Source organism: Parasteatoda tepidariorum, chromosome 7 (genome assembly GCF_982258835.1).
Source record: "Parasteatoda tepidariorum strain Cologne lab strain chromosome 7, Ptep-v5.0, whole genome shotgun sequence".
Lineage (NCBI taxonomy): Eukaryota > Metazoa > Arthropoda > Arachnida > Araneae > Theridiidae > Parasteatoda > Parasteatoda tepidariorum.
Window position 1 is genome coordinate 104488984 of NC_141761.1, and position 17799 is coordinate 104506782.

At 27.8% G+C, this 17799-nt stretch overlaps 2 protein-coding genes across 5 annotated transcripts in view; one reads left to right on the forward strand and one right to left on the reverse strand.

Moving 5' to 3' along the window:
• Positions 1-331: 331 nt before the first annotated feature.
• On the reverse strand, positions 332-5198 carry LOC107447284 (SRR1-like protein). Of its 4 annotated transcripts, none has more exons than XM_087168424.1 (3): positions 4974-5198; positions 2139-2262; positions 332-1114 (listed from the first exon to the last, which is right to left on the reverse strand). In XM_087168424.1, exons 2-3 carry the CDS (start codon positions 2242-2244, stop codon positions 339-341), a joined length of 882 nt encoding a protein of 293 aa, XP_087024550.1. In that variant the 5' UTR covers positions 2245-2262; positions 4974-5198; the 3' UTR covers positions 332-338. The 4 variants fall into 4 exon arrangements, with proteins under 4 accessions (XP_087024550.1, XP_087024548.1, XP_087024547.1 ...); XM_087168422.1 differs by having other exon boundaries at positions 5036-5178; XM_087168421.1 differs by lacking the exon at positions 4974-5198 and adding an exon at positions 3097-4861.
• An 84-nt stretch (positions 5199-5282) lies between these two features.
• The window catches only part of LOC107447287 (CDK5 regulatory subunit-associated protein 3), a 29975-nt gene continuing 17458 nt past the window's right edge, over positions 5283-17799 (forward strand). The window contains exons 1-3 of the mRNA XM_087168420.1: positions 5283-5481; positions 6859-6904; positions 7050-7181. Of these exons, the coding sequence (XP_087024546.1) occupies positions 5479-5481; positions 6859-6904; positions 7050-7181 (181 nt within the window). The 5' untranslated portion in view covers positions 5283-5478. The remainder of the gene's footprint in view (positions 5482-6858; positions 6905-7049; positions 7182-17799) is intronic.

Here is a 17799-nt window from a genome sequence, read left to right on the forward strand (position 1 = left end):
CGCAGTAGAACACCGAAGTCAGGTATTACTAGCTGCGGTCAGTAAGTGGGTGGGTGACCACTTTGATCGGCCTGCATAGGGAGCAAGGGTTCGGAGTAACGGTTCTCGTTAAACTGTTCTACCGTGAAGTGCTCGACTTCGAGTGCAGGTTGTCGGGCTACCAAAACAGGGGAGCCATCCCCTCTGCAGAGGATCAAAATTGCAGTGGCATGTCTTCGGATCATTCTCAAGGATTTTTCCCAGACTGTCACCAATAACCCATTGTGGAGCTCTAGTGCGTCGTAAATAAAATACTTACTTTATAGTTTTCCTAAAATAATAAAAACTAACATATAGTACTAGGAGTAATTTATTAAATCATCTAATTCATAAACAGGTTCAGAAACATCTAGCCATGTTTTAGCAGGCACTTTAGACAATGATTCCTCTTTAAAATAATGAATAGACATGTCATTAAATACATCTTTAAATACATAATTATTAGACATCTTCAATTCTGTGACAAATTCATTAGCTAGGTTAATATAACCACCTCTTTTTTCCAATTGAGCATTAGGTAAGCGCTTATAATTGGAAAAACTGTTCCCAATAATTATGATGTTAATCATTTGTTTTACATTCCAATTAGACCATAATAAATTGTTGTATAAGGGCAAATCACAATGTGGCATGAAAAAAATAGTTCTTTGACTAACAGATCTTTTAGCTTTCTCATTCACGCTCAAAACGTCAAGCCCTAGTTTTATCAAGCAATCTTTTTCATCAGAGCTAAATATTGGATCGTACAGGCTTACATTTTTTATTTCAAGATAACTTTTTAGAGCTAGCAAGAAAGCGAGTTGATACCGAGCTATCATGCAAGATGAGAAGGCTCCAAGTCCATAGCAAACGATATCAGTAGGTTCTTTTTCAGCTTCAGATAATGATATAGTACTGATACCTTCAGAGAGATCACTTCCTTTTGTTTTTAATGTCTGCTTCGTAAGAATACTGCTCAATGATTTTTTAAGATCATTAAAAAAATCAGATTTCTCTAGATCACATTGAAGACTTGTGATTCTTTCTTGATCTAATTTGATAAAATGCCTAGACGATTCCAAGTTAAAGGACATACCTAAAAAGAAAAAAGTTACGAAATCAGAGTACAAAATATTATGTACTAGTTTATTATTTCGTATTATCTTATATCTATGATTAATTACTTGAATTTATTGATTTGCATACAAAATATGAGTTAATTAAATGGTCTGATTAATCATCTTAATGCTAATTCAAATTTGTTAACTTGAAAGCGTTTATTTGAAGATTCTTTGATTCATAATTAAAATCAGTTATACCATTTAACTATAAAAATTAATCATCCAGTTAATTATTCCAGTTTATTTTTTCAATTGATTTATTTTATTTTAATCATTTGCCCAACTCTATTGATAATAAAAATTTATATCATTATTTTTTGCTTTTTTAATATTTTTATAATTAAAAATGTTCGAGACAAAATAGTGTTTGTTCTAGGGTATATTTATACATAAATTAATGGACATATTCATGAATTGATTTGGTAAATGCTGTTTTTACTAAAGCATGTTGAAAAAACTCTACCCAATATTATATTTACTAAAGCGTTCTTAATTAGCGTTCAATATTACATTTACTAAAGCGTTATGTTACTTTAAGCAATCAATTATGTATCTGCTATTTAGCAAAGCACATTAGCATATTTGTACATAACAATAGTTTAAATTCTATATATAAATTATTAAAAGAAGAAAAAAAAAACATTTTTAAGTGTGCTTTTATTTCATGCAATTTATTTAGAGAACATTTTAGTAATGCCATTAAAAAATTTTAAGAAAATATTTTAACTAAATGTAGCATGTTAGTATATGTTGCATATATCGAGAAACACCTTATTTTCTTTATATTTGAATGAAAACTTTAGAAAAAATTGTAAGAGCCTTCTGTGATACAGTTGGTTAAATGTGAAGCTTGCTTTTACAAGATTAATAATAATTTCATTGCTTTTCACAAAGCAGAAGTTGTAATTCAACTTTTTATGCTTTGTAATGAAAAATTACTAACACTTCGCCTTAATGAAAAGTTACTTATACTTTGCCTTGTAACGAAGAATTACTTACACTTTGAATCAATTCTTTTTCCATGAGAGGCTACTACTGAGGTCCTTCCTTTCCTCCCTTTTTTATAAGACACAAATTTAAATCCATCGCTATCAGATAGGTTCATTGAGCAAACCCTTTTTGCCTAAAGATATAAGATATAGGTAGTTATATCAAATTATTCTTGGGAGAAACAGATAATAAATTAAGTTTTTGGTACTTATTCCATAGCTGGGTACCAGATGAAAATTCCGGTGTTGAAATGGTCATCAAGTTTTAAAGTATTGAGAAGTATTATTTTAATCTAATAAAAAGTATAGAGGATCAAATAAATAACCAACTGATGCATTAAAGAGGAAGCTTGGCTATTTTTTGCAAGCTTTATCTGGTACCCAACTAAGAGATGCACCAAAGTCTTAATAATATTTCTAATACTTTTAATATTTAAATTACTATGATTTCCCTTAGAATGCTCGACCAAGGTCATTCTTGTTCTAGCATTTTTTTTTCTTCATATGGAACTTTTAATAAATATGTGCAGCTTAATTATAGAATCATGACATAAAATAAAAACATGAAATCAAACTTATTAATAACAATAAATAAACTAAAATGAAAGAAAATTTTTTGATTCTACAAATTAATAAAACTTTCTAGTTTTAAGTTATTCACTGCTAGAGAATTTTTTTGAAATGCAACTTTTATAAAACCAGTTCACAACTTTTTAACTACATCAGTCATAATTTTTGAAAAACAAGTAAAAAATAACCACATTGTTAAAATTCATTATTGTTTTTCATAATTGAACGAATAGCTAAGCATAATTTTTTCAGTTTTAAAAAATATGTTAAATTCAAGTCAATTGCATATTTATGTCTCAAAACATATTCAGAGAAATTCTAATTAATACACAAAAGTTTGAGAAACATGCCACAAACATACAAAATATAATTGTGTAGATATATTTCCATGTTGTTACCTGTAGTACCAAATGCAATGCCACAGCGTAGTTCTTGAAATACATTTTTAAAAAACTATGATGACTTGCTTAAAAGTGACTACAAATTTTACCCCAAAAAATTGCTATTTCTGTCATAGTACCTCCCATGTATTCTAATTAGTCCTCCTCTATTACAAAAATGCACATATGAATAAAGTATCAGGGGTCTGTCCAGGTGAAATTTACTACCGCTTAGCAGTACCTTCACAAATTCAACTTTAGGAAGCACAAACTACGTTTTTTTTAAATTTTATTTCTGTATCCTGTAAGAAACGAGAAATCCATTCCATATTTTTTTGTTGATTTTCTAATATAATTTTAAATTTTCACAAATTATATCTAAAATTTCACAAAATAGGTACCTCTCAGAAAAACCTAGACAGACCCCTGACTATGCATTACATATGGAAAAAGTATGCTTTGGGTAAGATTTCCTTATCATGATCAGCAACTTCTGGACAAAAGCCTGAAATGACTAAGATATCTTTACCGTAGTTGACTATCTCGAAAGGTAGATCAGGAGTGATTGTGAGCCCAAGTCAAAATTCCAGAAAATTTCTTGAGTTAAAAAAAAAAAAAAGGTTTAAATTGAAAAAAATTTAAAAAAGTTTTTTTTTCCTTTTTCTCAATATTTCTTAATTTACTTAAATTTTTTTAAAAATTTTACACATACCTATGATGACCTGGAGAAGTAATTAAAATTTACAAATATGTCTTTCTTTCTTGAGTTTAAAGACACGGTTCCCTGCAGATCACCGAAGTCAAGCATCGTTGGCTGCGGTCAGTGTGCGGGTTGGTGACCACTTGGATCAGTCTACATAGAGACCGAGGGTGTGCGGTATTGGTCCTCGTTAAACTGTTCTACCGTAAAGTGCTCGACTTCGCGTGCAGGTCGTCGGGCTACCGAAACGGGGGTGTCATCCCCTCTGCGGAGGATCAAATTTGTGATGGCATGTCTTCGGATCATCCTCAGGGATGTTTCTCAGACCGTCGCCAATAGCCCATTGTGCAGCTCTAGTGCGACGTAAATGAACAAATCAAAATCAATATGATTATAACAACCATTTACTGATAAAAAATTAATATTAATTATGAATATAAGCTTATGAAGTATATCCCTGGCTCTCCCTTACAAACAAATAAAATAAACTGTGTTTTAAAGTTCCACCTTTGATAATTTGATTTCTGGAAACTTCTGTGATGAATGATTTTTTAAACGCCTGAACCTTCGATCTCCGGATCACTGTTAGCGAAAAGTCCCGATTTTTTCCGGAGCACAATCAGCCCTGTAACTCAAACCCACCTTCAGGCAAACCTCCATAAGTTTTTTTTTTGAAATTACAAATTTAAAATCTGTTTGGAGCCTTAGCAATTGTTGTTGGTACGGCAGATAACGACACTGAAATATAATGCAATTTAATTTAAACTATATTTAAAGAAGAATGTACTTAATTATATGTCAACTATTTATTGTTCAAGGGTGTTCAGTAATATTTTTATTACAGTTTTCTGTAATATTTTAGCTATTTTTTTGTTTAGTGGTTTTCTGAAAATAATTAATGAAATTTTTAGTGTTCATTTAAACTATTTAAAATCAAAGAAGAAGCTGACAGATATTCAATATTAAAATAAAATGCTCAAAATATATTATCCACAAGTAAACATTCCTAACAAAACAACAATGAACCTCAAAATTACTCATAACCCCAAAATAAATTCATAACTATGAAATAATCTGTAAAATAAATTGTCAGAAATTTATAAGTCTCCATTTCCAAAGTAGGTTTAAGTCACAATTTCCATTTTGAATAAAGTCTTAATTTCTATTTTGCAAGTGAATCTGTGTTTGATCTTACCAGTGGAATAAATTAAGATTTAAAAAAAAATATTTAGCAGAAAATTTAATACAGAAACTAACGTGTAATAAGTAAACAAATTCTCCGAACATGTTTTAGTTTGATAACAGAACTGAGAAATTCCGTTCAACGGGGTTTTTCAATTTTTCAATTTCGTGTTAGAATACTGATGTATGAAATTCCGTAGTTTATTCCGTACTGAAAGATCATCATTTCGTACCTTTCAAATAGTTTTCCTTCACTTTAACTTTTATATATGATATATATTGCCACCAATATTATTTAATAGTTTTCCTCAATCATACATTTGATTAACGGTAACCGTTAATCAAAAATTAGTAAATAAATGAAAACGTCTACAAATTTAAGAAACTAAACTTCGAACAGACGAATTCTGAGATTAAAATGATGTGCTTTTACTTTTAGTACCTATTTAAAAAAAGTTATTTATTCCAGTAGTTTTACTGACATTTGTCAAGATTAAAACGAAATCAAATTTGAAAAGATGGTAACAAGAAATGATTTTTCATTTTCAAGCTAATTTCCTCTTTTATGATTTAAACTTCTCAGTTTTTTTATTCATTTGGTATTTTAAAATAATGAATTTGATATGTTTCATTTCGTATAGTTAAACGTGAAACCTGTTTTATCAAATTAAAGCATATTTTTATGGTTGACGTATAAAATATTGCTTCAATAGTCAACTTGTGTCATATATTGGTCCTTTTTTTCTAAATGACATTTTAAAGCAATTAAGCAAAAATTTTTATGTTTTAAAAATATGGAGCTTACTTCCCTAATATATATGAAAATAAACCTAGAACCATTTGCATAACGACTGACAAAAGTTGTAAAATTTACTTTAACAAGTTTTTTCGAAGTTCTTTCACGAAGGAAAATAAAAACGCCAAAGTTTAAATGCCTAAGATTTTAAACTTGCAATTTTTTTTTAAAAAAACATGTAGATGTTTGCCCGGGGGGGGGGGGCTACGAGTTATACATTTCGAGTTGGTCCCTTTCTGTGATGTTTTTTTTAGTTTCTCGCATGCTGCTGTCCGGAAGTTTTATTCTGAAGAATAAAACTTCCGGAAAACATAGGCGAAACAAGTTTACTAGGCGATTATTCTGAATATCAGGATACGGAAATCTCCCAAAGTTATTCAACTTGTTTTTGAAAATCGCCAATTTGGGGACATCTTTCCACCTAGATGAAAATTATCAAAATCATTGATTTATTCTCAGTTTTTGCAAATTTTTATGAGCCCAGATAATGTAACATTGGAGTAAGTTTCAAAATATTAAAAAATTTGACCACAAATGCTTTTTATTTATCAAAGTTGTGGCTTTTCTCCATAATGACTTTTTACTCCATTTTCAGATTAAACATTGAGAGAGCGTTGGCTAAAGATAGGCTGAACTTGAATTTCAGTTGTGAGTTACTGTTGCAAATTCACATTAGTTACGTAAATAGCATATTATTTTCAAAAAGGCATAATTTCATGTGACTACAGGGCCTTTGGGAAACAGCTTTAATGAAAAAAAAAAATAATTACTCTTGTGACCAGAAACGAGGTTTCAGCAAAATTTAGTCTCGTTTTTTAATCCAAAAAAATTTAATATTTTCAAAATGTCACTTGTCATTTCATAAAATTTAAATTGTAATTATGGAATTTTGTTAATTTTTGTCCTGAATAATTATTAAAAGTGTGTTCCAATTTAAAAAGATGTTTTATGAACTGGGAATTCAAATAAACTTTTAAATTGTCATTCTGTATCTTTTTTCTTATGAAATTACTTTACCTTTATGTACGATATGTAAAATTAGATATGACAACTGTTAATGGTATATTATTTATTTATTGATCATTATAATTTTTTTTTTCAGAATGAGCAGAACATCCCTATAGATATACATCTGAATAAACTTCTTGGTAAGTTATAATTTGTTCATAGTTTTATTTTGAAATAATTTTTTATTTTTGTCATAACTTTAATTTTAATATTTACTTTTTGACTTTCTCCTATCTGTTTAATTTGTCATCAAACACGTGTCTTAAACTTGTATTTCATTTGCAGATTGGCTTATCAGCAGAAGAATATGTCCTCGGGATTGGCAGAAAAATACCCTTGTTGTACGGCAGAGTATTAATAATGCTATTCAAGATATGCCTGCAGTTGAAGAAATTGCAAACCTTCTAGCTGGGACATGTATGAAATCGCAACTTATTAATAATTGATAATAATTTTTAATTTTCTCTCAGTTAATACTTATTTTGTTAACTTTATACTCCAGATATTTTTTCTCAGTTTTAAAATTAGAATATAGTAATTAAGTGCGCAGATAAAAAGTGGAAAGAAAGTGCACCTTATCCCCTTTAAGTATCACACCATATTGGATTTTAGTATGTAGTTTTTTTTATAAATTTCTAATTTAGTGATAGATTGAAAGTATTTATGCCCTAATCACAAAATAGTACATATAACAGATAAAGCAAATGTTAAAAAATTTTTTTGCTTGAAGTTAGATGGCACAGATTTGAACCTTAGGTCAAACATTCATGATTGATATAAGGTTTAATTTAACATCTAGTCAAATGATCACAACTTAATCTGTGCAGATAATTTCCAGTTTATGCTGCCAATATTAAATTATATTTCACTTTATAAGATATTTTAAATGAAATTCAGGTTTTATAATTTGTCAAACACTCACGATTAAATAACATACTGGTTTTCAACCACAGGGCCGCCTAAGAAACATTTTATTTATTTATTACATTTTATCTTATTTCCATTTTAGTTTCTGTCGCCGTGTATTTCTCTCAGGTTTGTATGACTTTCTGTGAAAGAGAGGTTATCCTGACCTTAAAGGCATCTTTTAAAGCCACACCAACACTTTGCATGCAATTATATTTTGAAGTCATGTTTAAGTACAGTTAAAGTAAAATAATTAAACAAAAACAATCTAAAATGAAAACAATCAATCCTCCTTGGCAGACCACGAAAAAATTATCAAAGGTTGACCTATCTTCGGGGATAAAAAGGTTGGGCAGCATTGATATAACATGAGGAAAAAACTCTTTTTTTTTTTTTTTGAAACAAAAGAAACAGGCTATATAACACAAACTGAGTTTAGAGTTAACAGTTGATAAAGATTTGTTATAATTCTCAGTTAAATTTTTTTATTTATAATTCAAGAAGTTTCTTTGACATTGACTTAAATTCAACATCATTTCAGAACAGACTAGAATATCGATTTTATAATTACAGTTTAAATATAGTATTTAGTTCTGTTTTTTATAACCTCCCATACAAATGCCCTACATATCTTTTTTTTTTTCTCTACCTGTAGTGCTCTATTTTTTACACAAATTCTTGCATGTAATTTAAAAATTTTTTTATTCAATTAAAATGAGTCACCCTTATATTAAAGTTCGTGAATGATAATTATTTCAAAAGAAGTATTACGATTTATCTTCATAGCCATTCTTTAGTTGTTTACATTATATTTTAATTTTTTGCTCTTTTTAAACCTGAAATTTTTACTTCTTGTAGACTTAAATTATTTTCATCTTAGTCTTAATAGAATTACGTAATTAGTTGGATTAAAAAAAAATTGAATTTTATCATTCAAGAAAATGAGCATCCATGCCTAGCATGGTTAACATGGTTTTAAATTTGAGCTTAGATCAGACTAATGCATTATTCAGTTCCTACTATTAGTTCACCCTCTCCCTATATCTTGTTCAAATTTTCAATCGTTAATAAAATACTTTTTATTCATCCACTCAACTTCAAATACATTTTAGACTTTATTCAATTCCTACTATTAGTTCACACTCTCCCTATATCTTGTTCAAATTTTCAATCGTTAATAAAATACTTTTTATTCATCCACTCAACTTCAAATACATTTTAGACTTTATTCAATTCCTACTATTAGTTCACACTCTCCCTATATCTTGTTCAAATTTTCAATCGTTAATAAAATACTTTTTATTCATCCACTCAACTTCAAATACATTTTAGACTTTATTCAATTCCTACTATTAGTTCACACTCTCCCTATATCTTGTTCAAATTTTCAATCGTTAATAAAATACTTTTTATTCATCCACTCAAGTTCAAATACATTTTAGACTTTATTCAATTCCTACTATTAGTTCACACTCTCCCTATATCTTGTTCAAATTTTCAATCGTTAATAAAATACTTTTTATTCATCCACTCAACTTCAAATACATTTTAGACTTTATTCAATTCCTACTATTAGTTCACACTCTCCCTATATCTTGTTCAAATTTTCAATCGTTAATAAAATACTTTTTATTCATCCACTCAAGTTCAAATACATTTTAGACTTTATTCAATTCCTACTATTAGTTCACACTCTCCCTATATCTTGTTCAAATTTTCAATCGTTAATAAAATACTTTTTATTCATCCACTCAAGTTCAAATACATTTTAGACTTTATTCAATTCCTACTATTAGTTCACACTCTCCCTATATCTTGTTCAAATTTTCAATCGTTAATAAAATACTTTTTATTCATCCACTCAACTTCAAATACATTTTAGACTTTATTCAATTCCTACTATTAGTTCACACTCTCCCTATATCTTGTTCAAATTTTCAATCGTTAATAAAATACTTTTTATTCATCCACTCAACTTCAAATACATTTTAGACTTTATTCAATTCCTACTATTAGTTCACACTCTCCCTATATCTTGTTCAAATTTTCAATCGTTAATAAAATACTTTTTATTCATCCACTCAACTTCAAATACATTTTAGACTTTATTCAATTCCTACTATTAGTTCACACTCTCCCTATATCTTGTTCAAATTTTCAATCGTTAATAAAATACTTTTTATTCATCCACTCAACTTCAAATACATTTTAGACTTTATTCAATTCCTACTATTAGTTCACACTCTCCCTATATCTTGTTCAAATTTTCAATCGTTAATAAAATACTTTTTATTCATCCACTCAACTTCAAATACATTTTAGACTTTATTCAATTCCTACTATTAGTTCACACTCTCCCTATATCTTGTTCAAATTTTCAATCGTTAATAAAATACTTTTTATTCATCCACTCAACTTCAAATACATTTTAGACTTTATTCAATTCCTACTATTAGTTCACACTCTCCCTATATCTTGTTCAAATTTTCAATCGTTAATAAAATACTTTTTATTCATCCACTCAACTTCAAATACATTTTAGACTTTATTCAATTCCTACTATTAGTTCACACTCTCCCTATATCTTGTTCAAATTTTCAATCGTTAATAAAATACTTTTTATTCATCCACTCAACTTCAAATACATTTTAGACTTTATTCAATTCCTACTATTAGTTCACACTCTCCCTATATCTTGTTCAAATTTTCAATCGTTAATAAAATACTTTTTATTCATCCACTCAACTTCAAATACATTTTAGACTTTATTCAATTCCTACTATTAGTTCACACTCTCCCTATATCTTGTTCAAATTTTCAATCGTTAATAAAATACTTTTTATTCATCCACTCAACTTCAAATACATTTTAGACTTTATTCAATTCCTACTATTAGTTCACACTCTCCCTATATCTTGTTCAAATTTTCAATCGTTAATAAAATACTTTTTATTCATCCACTCAAGTTCAAATACATTTTAGACTTTATTCAATTCCTACTATTAGTTCACACTCTCCCTATATCTTGTTCAAATTTTCAATCGTTAATAAAATACTTTTTATTCATCCACTCAACTTCAAATACATTTTAGACTTTATTCAATTCCTACTATTAGTTCACACTCTCCCTATATCTTGTTCAAATTTTCAATCGTTAATAAAATACTTTTTATTCATCCACTCAAGTTCAAATACATTTTAGACTTTATTCAATTCCTACTATTAGTTCACACTCTCCCTATATCTTGTTCAAATTTTCAATCGTTAATAAAATACTTTTTATTCATCCACTCAAGTTCAAATACATTTTAGACTTTATTCAATTCCTACTATTAGTTCACACTCTCCCTATATCTTGTTCAAATTTTCAATCGTTAATAAAATACTTTTTATTCATCCACTCAACTTCAAATACATTTTAGACTTTATTCAATTCCTACTATTAGTTCACACTCTCCCTATATCTTGTTCAAATTTTCAATCGTTAATAAAATACTTTTTATTCATCCACTCAACTTCAAATACATTTTAGACTTTATTCAATTCCTACTATTAGTTCACACTCTCCCTATATCTTGTTCAAATTTTCAATCGTTAATAAAATACTTTTTATTCATCCACTCAACTTCAAATACATTTTAGACTTTATTCAATTCCTACTATTAGTTCACACTCTCCCTATATCTTGTTCAAATTTTCAATCGTTAATAAAATACTTTTTATTCATCCACTCAACTTCAAATACATTTTAGACTTTATTCAATTCCTACTATTAGTTCACACTCTCCCTATATCTTGTTCAAATTTTCAATCGTTAATAAAATACTTTTTATTCATCCACTCAACTTCAAATACATTTTAGACTTTATTCAATTCCTACTATTAGTTCACACTCTCCCTATATCTTGTTCAAATTTTCAATCGTTAATAAAATACTTTTTATTCATCCACTCAACTTCAAATACATTTTAGACTTTATTCAATTCCTACTATTAGTTCACACTCTCCCTATATCTTGTTCAAATTTTCAATCGTTAATAAAATACTTTTTATTCATCCACTCAACTTCAAATACATTTTAGACTTTATTCAATTCCTACTATTAGTTCACACTCTCCCTATATCTTGTTCAAATTTTCAATCGTTAATAAAATACTTTTTATTCATCCACTCAACTTCAAATACATTTTAGACTTTATTCAATTCCTACTATTAGTTCACACTCTCCCTATATCTTGTTCAAATTTTCAATCGTTAATAAAATACTTTTTATTCATCCACTCAACTTCAAATACATTTTAGACTTTATTCAATTCCTACTATTAGTTCACACTCTCCCTATATCTTGTTCAAATTTTCAATCGTTAATAAAATACTTTTTATTCATCCACTCAACTTCAAATACATTTTAGACTTTATTCAATTCCTACTATTAGTTCACACTCTCCCTATATCTTGTTCAAATTTTCAATCGTTAATAAAATACTTTTTATTCATCCACTCAACTTCAAATACATTTTAGACTTTATTCAATTCCTACTATTAGTTCACACTCTCCCTATATCTTGTTCAAATTTTCAATCGTTAATAAAATACTTTTTATTCATCCACTCAACTTCAAATACATTTTAGACTTTATTCAATTCCTACTATTAGTTCACACTCTCCCTATATCTTGTTCAAATTTTCAATCGTTAATAAAATACTTTTTATTCATCCACTCAACTTCAAATACATTTTAGACTTTATTCAATTCCTACTATTAGTTCACACTCTCCCTATATCTTGTTCAAATTTTCAATCGTTAATAAAATACTTTTTATTCATCCACTCAAGTTCAAATACATTTTAGACTTTATTCAATTCCTACTATTAGTTCACACTCTCCCTATATCTTGTTCAAATTTTCAATCGTTAATAAAATACTTTTTATTCATCCACTCAACTTCAAATACATTTTAGACTTTATTCAATTCCTACTATTAGTTCACACTCTCCCTATATCTTGTTCAAATTTTCAATCGTTAATAAAATACTTTTTATTCATCCACTCAAGTTCAAATACATTTTAGACTTTATTCAATTCCTACTATTAGTTCACACTCTCCCTATATCTTGTTCAAATTTTCAATCGTTAATAAAATACTTTTTATTCATCCACTCAACTTCAAATACATTTTAGACTTTATTCAATTCCTACTATTAGTTCACACTCTCCCTATATCTTGTTCAAATTTTCAATCGTTAATAAAATACTTTTTATTCATCCACTCAAGTTCAAATACATTTTAGACTTTATTCAATTCCTACTATTAGTTCACACTCTCCCTATATCTTGTTCAAATTTTCAATCGTTAATAAAATACTTTTTATTCATCCACTCAACTTCAAATACATTTTAGACTTTATTCAATTCCTACTATTAGTTCACACTCTCCCTATATCTTGTTCAAATTTTCAATCGTTAATAAAATACTTTTTATTCATCCACTCAACTTCAAATACATTTTAGACTTTATTCAATTCCTACTATTAGTTCACACTCTCCCTATATCTTGTTCAAATTTTCAATCGTTAATAAAATACTTTTTATTCATCCACTCAACTTCAAATACATTTTAGACTTTATTCAATTCCTACTATTAGTTCACACTCTCCCTATATCTTGTTCAAATTTTCAATCGTTAATAAAATACTTTTTATTCATCCACTCAAGTTCAAATACATTTTAGACTTTATTCAATTCCTACTATTAGTTCACACTCTCCCTATATCTTGTTCAAATTTTCAATCGTTAATAAAATACTTTTTATTCATCCACTCAAGTTCAAATACATTTTAGACTTTATTCAATTCCTACTATTAGTTCACACTCTCCCTATATCTTGTTCAAATTTTCAATCGTTAATAAAATACTTTTTATTCATCCACTCAACTTCAAATACATTTTAGACTTTATTCAATTCCTACTATTAGTTCACACTCTCCCTATATCTTGTTCAAATTTTCAATCGTTAATAAAATACTTTTTATTCATCCACTCAAGTTCAAATACATTTTAGACTTTATTCAATTCCTACTATTAGTTCACACTCTCCCTATATCTTGTTCAAATTTTCAATCGTTTAATAAAATACTTTTTATTCATCCATTCAAGTTCAAATAGATTTTAGACTTTATTCAATTCCTACTATTAGTTCACACTCTCCCTATATCTTGTTCAAATTTTCAATCGTTAATAAAATACTTTTTATTCATCCACTCAAGTTCAAATACATTTTAGACTTTATTCAATTCCTACTATTAGTTCACACTCTCCCTATATCTTGTTCAAATTTTCAATCGTTTAATAAAATACTTTTTATTCATCCATTCAAGTTCAAATAGATTTTAGACTTTATTCAATTCCTACTATTAGTTCACACTCTCCCTATATATCTTGTTCAAATTTTCAATCGTTAATAAAATACTTTTTATTCATCCACTCAAGTTCAAATACATTTTAGACTTTATTCAATTCCTACTATTAGTTCACACTCTCCCTATATCTTGTTCAAATTTTCAATCGTTAATAAAATACTTTTTATTCATCCACTCAAGTTCAAATACATTTTAGACTTTATTCAATTCCTACTATTAGTTCACACTCTCCCTATATCTTGTTCAAATTTTCAATCGTTTAATAAAATACTTTTTATTCATCCATTCAAGTTCAAATAGATTTTAGACTTTATTCAATTCCTACTATTAGTTCACACTCTCCCTATATCTTGTTCAAATTTTCAATCGTTAATAAAATACTTTTTATTCATCCACTCAAGTTCAAATACATTTTAGACTTTATTCAATTCCTACTATTAGTTCACACTCTCCCTATATCTTGTTCAAATTTTCAATCGTTTAATAAAATACTTTTTATTCATCCATTCAAGTTCAAATAGATTTTAGACTTTATTCAATTCCTACTATTAGTTCACACTCTCCCTATATATCTTGTTCAAATTTTCAATCGTTAATAAAATACTTTTTATTCATCCACTCAAGTTCAAATACATTTTAGACTTTATTCAATTCCTACTATTAGTTCACACTCTCCCTATATCTTGTTCAAATTTTCAATCGTTAATAAAATACTTTTTATTCATCCACTCAAGTTCAAATACATTTTAGACTTTATTCAATTCCTACTATTAGTTCACACTCTCCCTATATCTTGTTCAAATTTTCAATCGTTTAATAAAATACTTTTTATTCATCCACTCAAGTTCAAATACATTTTAGACTTTATTCAATTCCTACTATTAGTTCACACTCTCCCTATATCTTGTTCAAATTTTCAATCGTTAATAAAATACTTTTTATTCATCCACTCAAGTTCAAATACATTTTAGACTTTATTCAATTCCTACTATTAGTTCACACTCTCCCTATATCTTGTTCAAATTTTCAATCGTTAATAAAATACTTTTTATTCATCCACTCAAGTTCAAATACATTTTAGACTTTATTCAATTCCTACTATTAGTTCACACTCTCCCTATATCTTGTTCAAATTTTCAATCGTTAATAAAATACTTTTTATTCATCCACTCAAGTTCAAATACATTTTAGACTTTATTCAATTCCTACTATTAGTTCACACTCTCCCTATATCTTGTTCAAATTTTCAATCGTTTAATAAAATACTTTTTATTCATCCATTCAAGTTCAAATAGATTTTAGACTTTATTCAATTCCTACTATTAGTTCACACTCTCCCTATATCTTGTTCAAATTTTCAATCGTTAATAAAATACTTTTTATTCATCCACTCAGGGCGCTTTTTCATTACACGACACGATAACGACAAAACGGATCCGATTATCGGCGAACGACATAGGGTCAAGTAAAATACATGGTCAGCAACGGAGCGCTTCACCGATACGATAACGATTATGTCGTATCCGACAAGGCGATTTCGTTTGTCGGAATCAAATGTTGGTTAGGCAAGCAAATTTCTCCTCAAATTGTGGTGATTTTATTAGTTGTTGTGTATCTTTCCTGTTTTATCTCCTCTTTTGATATCATTATTTTATTCTTTTAATCAATTTTAATATTTTATTAGATCATGTCAAATGTAAAATTCGAAAATAAAAGTTTTATATAATTTATTCTCATGTCTGGTTATAAATTTTTAATTTCATGAAGCTGCATTTTTTACATTATAATGAGGTTGAAAGACGTAAACAATCATAAAAGTTTCACTGAAAATTTTTATAAATTCATTATATGCTTTAATGAAGGGATGGTATTTTTTATAATAGTAATGGTTTGATAAGAAGGCAAATAAAGACCCTTATGTATTTCAAACAGAACTCGATCTAACTACTGGTTTCTGCTTGATTGAATAATATAAAGTCTGTTCCCTGATTCAACTGAAACATTTTTTTAAAACATGATAGAACGGCTTCATAAGATAAATTTGATAAAACTCATTTAAAAAATCATCTAAAAAGATTATTCTAAATGAAACTAATATTTTAATTCGATTTGAAAAAAAACGTTAATACTTTAAAATATTTAAAGAATTTAAGTAATGTTAAGTGATTACAGACATAATTTTAAGAATAGATTGGCGGCACTTAAAAACCGCCAAATCTGTAGCTGTGGTTGCGTTAATCTGTAAGTACCATTTCGTGCACCCAAAAACGTTTCTGCACTGCTAGCTTTTTTCTTCTAAAATAAAGTAAGAAGTTTGAGACGACGATTATCATCCGGCATATTTAAAGTTCGCAGAAAAAAACCCAGCAGAACACAAGCAACTGCTCACTTGTTGGGTCTTTGTGCCAACTAAATTAAATGAACGCCAATTTACGATACTACCAATAATTTTATCAAAAAAATAACATATTTTATTTCTTAAACATTTTAGAACACAACAACATTTATTATATATCTAACTCCGTTGCCAAAACGAATTCAAAACTAAAACTTATAATTTTTCAAAACACGTTCAAATAAATTATTTAAATTTTATGTCTCTACACACTCAAGCTCAAAACATTGAATGAACAAGAATTTCTACTTCTCGCACTAACGATATCGGACAAGTGAAAAAACAATTGCTTAAACGATCCGGCAACGACATTGTCGTTCACACATTTGTCGTCCGATTTTGTCGGTATCGTGTCGTGCAATGAAAAAGCGCCCTCAAGTTCAAATACATTTTAGACTTTATTCAATTCCTACTATTAGTTCACACTCTCCCTATATCTTGTTCAAATTTTCAATCGTTAATAAAATACTTTTTATTCATCCACTCAAGTTCAAATACATTTTAGACTTTATTCAATTCCTACTATTAGTTCACACTCTCCCTATATCTTGTTCAAATTTTCAATCGTTAATAAAATACTTTTTATTCATCCACTCAAGTTCAAATACATTTTAGACTTTATTCAATTCCTACTATTAGTTCACACTCTCCCTATATCTTGTTCAAATTTTCAATCGTTAATAAAATACTTTTTATTCATCCACTCAAGTTCAAATACATTTTAGACTTTATTCAATTCCTACTATTAGTTCACACTCTCCCTATATCTTGTTCAAATTTTCAATCGTTTAATAAAATACTTTTTATTCATCCATTCAAGTTCAAATAGATTTTAGACTTTATTCAATTCCTACTATTAGTTCACACTCTCCCTATATCTTGTTCAAATTTTCAATCGTTAATAAAATACTTTTTATTCATCCACTCAAGTTCAAATACATTTTAAACTTTATTCAATTCCTACTATTAGTTCACACTCTCCCTATATCTTGTTCAAATTTTCAATCGTTAATAAAATACTTTTTATTCATCCACTCAAGTTCAAATACATATTTTTAATCTTGTAGTGGATGACATTTGATGTTAATAAAGTTTTTTCAAATATTAATTCTTTAATTAATTTTAGTATTATATGAGAGTGAAAAATTTTAATTATTTAATAAAAAGTAACTAAAATAAAAAATTTCTGTGTTGACATAAGTAGGAATTGACTTTTTTTTAAACACATACAAATGATTTATTTTTTCTCTTTTTTCAAAAAATACTTTTATTATTAAAATGAGCCTCAAATAATGTAAACTTTGGTTAGTATGA

Bases quoted from the DNA above. Each gene is read 5' to 3' on its own strand.
- LOC107447284 (XM_087168421.1), bottom strand. From the start codon at position 3,141: ATGTATTTCAAGAACTACGCTGTGGCATTGCATTTGGTACTACAG. The intron at 2,263-3,096 runs GTAACAACATGG...TTATATCTTTAG, and splicing joins CATTGCATTTGGTACTACAG to GCAAAAAGGGTTTGCTCAAT. The intron at 1,115-2,138 runs GTAAGTAATTCT...TTTTCTTTTTAG, and splicing joins AAAAAGAATTGATTCAAAGT to GTATGTCCTTTAACTTGGAA.